The 4,709-nt window shown below is 50.3% G+C and overlaps 1 protein-coding gene across 1 annotated transcript; it reads right to left on the bottom strand.

The window, feature by feature from the left end:
* Positions 1 to 346: 346 nt before the first annotated feature.
* Positions 347 to 2,766, bottom strand: GADD45G (growth arrest and DNA damage inducible gamma). The gene is made up of 4 exons (XM_063128588.1): positions 2,551 to 2,766; positions 2,068 to 2,205; positions 1,615 to 1,828; positions 347 to 1,098 (listed from the first exon to the last, which is right to left on the bottom strand). Exons 1-4 carry the CDS (start codon positions 2,601 to 2,603, stop codon positions 988 to 990), a joined length of 516 nt encoding a protein of 171 aa, XP_062984658.1. The 5' UTR covers positions 2,604 to 2,766; the 3' UTR covers positions 347 to 987.
* Between the last annotated feature and the right edge of the window lie 1,943 nt (positions 2,767 to 4,709).

Raw genomic sequence — 4,709 nt, 5'->3', positions numbered from 1 at the left:
TTTATCTGCTCGGTGTATGACGGCATGTGCATTTCAACCATTAAGTGTTTTAGCAGGTCCTGTGTAGGTAACGAACACTTTACCATTTTTAGTTAAGCGCAAAGTAACTATAAATACACAAGCCTACACCAAGTCAAGCATGCTTAAGTCCACTATACTTAAGTGCTCTTAATTGTGTGTTGGATTGTGGCCCAAGCACTACCTCCTTGTAACACCTTCACGTGAAGTTGAATTCCTGCATTCCTCTCAGCATTCAGTTTGTCATCGATCAACATGCTTTTACTTTGAGTTTTGTTTCAGGTTCTCCCCCCACCATCTCAAAAGCAAGACTGCCACCACATAAAAGTCAGTTGTCAACATTTATTATCAAAATTTATAAGATCTTCAATAGCAGCATGAATTTCAGTTAAAAAGGATTATTGCAACATCAGTTATCATTAATGTAGAATATAGTCCAAAGGCATCCAACAGTTCAGTCTGCATCAAAGTCTTTGTAGAAATACAATGGTGCCAAAGTCCATCAAGCTTTCAGTCTCTTGGGGGCTTGGGGTACCCCTGCCAACCATTCCTGGTTACCGTACTTTGTCCATACTTTCACATGCCTCCTGTGTCCAGTTTTCCAACTTTCTCTCCAGCTTCCCTAACACAATCAACATTCCACCTGACCCGGAAAGCTGCAACAGTTTTTTTCCCCGCCTTCTGCTCCTAAAAAAAACTTGCAGTACTTCTTCAGCTCCGTAGATATGCCAGCTTCTCCAGCGCTGCAGCATAGTGGGGACTCGCTGTCGGCCTAAGCCAGCCCCCTTCGTCCTTTGCTTCTCCTTTCTCTGCAAGAACCTACCACGTGCTGTCTGAGCGACTTAATCCAAGCTGTTGACCAGGTTAATCCCCAGAATCAGCCACTTGCTGGGTTGCCCAGATGTGCAACTCCAGGATGAGAATGCAACAAAAGGCTTCAACCTCTCCCATGCATTTGGCTTCCCATCATCACTCAGGAAGGGTGATATTGGGCACCCAGTCGTTGATGTTTCGACTTTCCTCACAAAACAGGTTGAGCTTGTCCAAGGCTGGATCTTTCCAGGCATCCTCATTGGGATTCTACAATGAAGGGGAGAAGAACAAGGATACATGAGTGAAAGCTGCAGGGCTGGGAGTCATCAAAACACATTGTTAACAGGAAGCTAAAATTGTTCATTAACAGAGCAATTAAGAGCCAGGACAGCCCAAATAGCCATAATATTACTTCTGCCTAGCAAAAGGCTGTATCATATCCATGGAGCCCTTGCAGTGCTCCCTTATGCATTCAGGAGATCTTCCCTCTTGGAAATGGGCCACTGGCAAAAGCACTTCAGTTATGTCATGGGAGCTATTTGGTGGCCTCAAGTTGCTCTGGCAGTATCTTGCCTGAGGTTGTTTCAACATGTCACTACTCACACCATACAAGTGTGCTGGAAAGGCGGGGGGAGGAGAGAGAAGGAGATACAGGGGGAATCCCACAATCTGCAAAATCCTATGTGATGCTCAAAGTATTAAGCAACACAGGGCTGAAATCAGGGCTCAAGTCCTCTATTTCACGCTTTTGACAAATATTTTAAGTGCCTGTAGGACACTCACCGTTATGAGGATGCAATGCAGGTCCCGGGGCTCTCCAGCTTCCTCGCCGGCTCCCACAATCGTGGCAAGTTTCTGGATGTCATTCACTCGGACAATGTCGATGTCGTTTTCACAGCAGAAAGCCTGGATGAGGGTGAAGTGGATTTGGAGTGCAATATCCCCCTCATCCTCCTCATCTGCAGCCAGCAGACAGAAAGCGACGGTATCGGGATCACTGTGGAAAGAGAAAGGGTTGGGGAGGTGATTAGTCAGAATATCCAGGAATCGCTGGTGGGCATATCTGACGAAGTAGCAGGAGGGGGGGGGGAAGTGACTTCTTGGTCCCCGGCCAGCCAGCCTGCCCACTCCTCCCTCCTAAGAGCTGGAGCTCAGGGTTGGGCATGAGGCATAAAGACATCAGAGCTCTTCCCGAGATGATACTAATGAGGATGAGGATGATGCACTGATACTCACACATTCATCAGTTTGGCGGATTCGTAGACGCCCGCGGTGAGGCAGCCGCGGCGCTGCGAGGAGACCAGCAACTCCTGGAGAGCTTTGCCGGCGCTCTGCATCCTGTTGCCGCCGCTACTCGTGGCGCTGCTAGTGGTGCTGCAAACGAGGAAAAGAGGGAGACGCCGTCAGCCGCGGCCAGCAGCCACACTCCGACCCAAGGGCGCCCCGGCCAGGCGCACGCGCTCCCTCGCCCCATGCCCGGCTCGGGGCTCGCCGCCTTCTCAGCCTGCCCCCATCCCAGGCTGCCCACTTCTCCGGGCCACCACACTCTCCTCTGAAGCTAGGAACAGCTATTCGCGCGAGACCCTCGCCCCGAGCACAACACAAGCCCCCCCCCCGCGCCTCGGCAAAGCCCTGGCGGTCCGTCTGTCCTCCTCCTCTTCCTGCTGCTCCCCCACCCCCGAGCTCGAATAAAGAGAAGCCTCCCGGGCGGATAGTTACCTGTCGCTCGTTTCAGGCATCGGTTCCTGGCCGTGAATTTCCTCCAAAGTCATAATGGTCCAAATAGTCAAGCAGGTGAGGAAAATAAAATCCGCGGATTATCCACACGAGGCTTGCGCGGCAGCGAGAAGATCTTCCGGGAAAGGCTGGGAAAACAGACAGACGAGGAGAAGGCAAAACCGAAGAGCTTCCAAGTGCTGCTGCTATTCCGTCTAAAGTCCCAGCCGAGTATGAGCTGTAAAGGGCCGCCCTCGCCGTATTTATAGGCTGCTGCTCTACTATGCCGGCAGCTGCCGGAATCTCGGCGGCTCTGATTGGCCAGGCTTGGGGTGTATTGTTATGCTAAGCAGGCAGTAGGTAGAGGCGGCTCGTGCCAGGAGGCCACGTGGGAGAAGGGGGGGGGTTTGGCGTGAGTAGTGGGGTGGGGTGGAGGGGGGACCGGGGATTACAATGGCTCAAATCTGCTACTGCTGCTTTTGTTATGATGTTACTAGGCAGACTGCAGGCGAAATATTTGATCTTGAAGGGCGGTGCGGGAGAGGAATCAAAGAGGGAATGTTGCTTTAGATGTGCAACTTGTGGCACATGTAGCAAAAGCCAGTTCTGCAAACGGTGCTAAAACAATGCATCCCCCACCCCACACACACTCATCAGATTTTAAAATTCAAGCCTTTCCCCTAGCCAAATTATATACGCACAGAGGGAGAGAGACTAGAAAACCACTTATAAGTGCATCATAAATGTGAGTAGTTTGTAGGCATGGCTCAATCGTGTTCCCATTTCTACTTTTGCACTTTATGCCTTCCCCAGGCTTCAGCTCACATAATATATTTGAAACCTTTTTGCAGAAGCCATGATCCAAAGTGTGTCATGCTGCAAAAAACAAAACAAAACAAAAAAGGTTCCTGCAAAGTTCACCAGAATAAGGGGGTGGGGGGGAGAGAGAGACCAAGTCCTGCATCACTAATGAGCCGCTGCGCTGAGCAGATTGCGGATGGCACACGCTACTCGTTTGCATTTCTATGGAGACGGCACAATAGTCGAGGCCTGGCGTGTGGCAGTTTGGAGCCCAGACAATGGATGCTTTCTCTTCATAGCAGCACTGTCCACCTGCCACCGGGGTGCGGATTTGCTTTTGGTCGAAGGCAGGCAGGCGGGCGGGAGGGGGGAGAACAGTTGCATGACTCTCTTGTGTTGGGCCAATCTGTTCTATCGCTGATGAATGTCTCCACTTGCGCGCACGCTTCCAAAGTGCCATTGAATTTGGAGGCTTTGGGAGCACGCGATCGCCTCCTCCTCAAAAGGCTCCATTCTTCGCCCCTTTGTCAGAACCCTTCAGCCACGCTTTCATGCATTGCAGGACATGGCTCGGGCAGAGCTTGGCATGTGGCCAGCTTCGCCGGGCCGATCCAGAGTCATAAGAGTTTAGCCCCGTTGCGGTGATTAATGATGAGAGGAACAAGTCAGGAAGCAGCCGCCTAATTCTTGATTAGGCGGCAGAAATATTGCTGCTCAAACGTTCAGTAGGGATCGAAAAGTGGACACAACGCTGTTAATATTACGAAGGAAATGAATGAGAATCCCACGTTTTAAGTCACTGTGTGTCATGATTTTTTCTTTTCCTTTTCTTTTAAACATTCATGTTCACTTGTAATCCTCTGGGTCTTTTGTCGCTTTTATGTGTTATTCTTGATTAGCAGCGCTCCCTACTGGATGCCTGTTTCCAATTATAATAAGCCACTGTGCAGGAACCAGATTTCTAAGAGGAGAAGGGGGCCTTGCAGAACATCCTTGCGAGCCAAATAAGGGGCATGTGTTGTGCGTTAATCCCTCTGCAAATTCTCCCCGTGCTCTCTGGAAGCCTGAAGTCGGCTTGTTCTGGGATACAGAGGCAGCTGTTTCTGCATATTTTACTAGCTCCTTTGAAATGCGGAGGAGGAGAAAGGCGCCTGGATGTCAAAGGAGATTTGCGCCACCTCCTGGCTTCCTTTCGCAGTGGCTTATTGCACGAGGTTGTTCGTGTGCTGAAATGAATCTAGCTAATCGAAAGCATAGCTGAGAGAGACTCATTATTCAAAGTATGTCTCCAGATCACCCATTTGAATCATATGGTATGCAGGAGGTGGAATGCCACAGGTAGGGTGACCATGTGGCAAGGA

This window comes from Elgaria multicarinata, chromosome 6 (assembly GCF_023053635.1).
Source record: "Elgaria multicarinata webbii isolate HBS135686 ecotype San Diego chromosome 6, rElgMul1.1.pri, whole genome shotgun sequence".
In the NCBI taxonomy this organism is placed as follows: Eukaryota; Metazoa; Chordata; class Lepidosauria; order Squamata; family Anguidae; genus Elgaria; species Elgaria multicarinata.
The sequence above is the reverse complement of the archived record's forward strand: the minus strand, read 5'-3'. Positions and strand labels throughout refer to the sequence as shown.

Excerpts from the sequence above, each read along its gene's own strand:
- GADD45G (XM_063128588.1), bottom strand. The coding sequence starts at position 2,603 with ATGACTTTGGAGGAAATTCACGGCCAGGAACCGATGCCTGAAACGAGC. Across the intron at positions 2,206-2,550 it reads ATGCCTGAAACGAGCGACAG|CACCACTAGCAGCGCCACGA; the intron begins GTAACTATCCGC and ends CCTCGTTTGCAG. Across the intron at positions 1,099-1,614 it reads TGCATTGCATCCTCATAACG|AATCCCAATGAGGATGCCTG; the intron begins GTGAGTGTCCTA and ends CCTTCATTGTAG.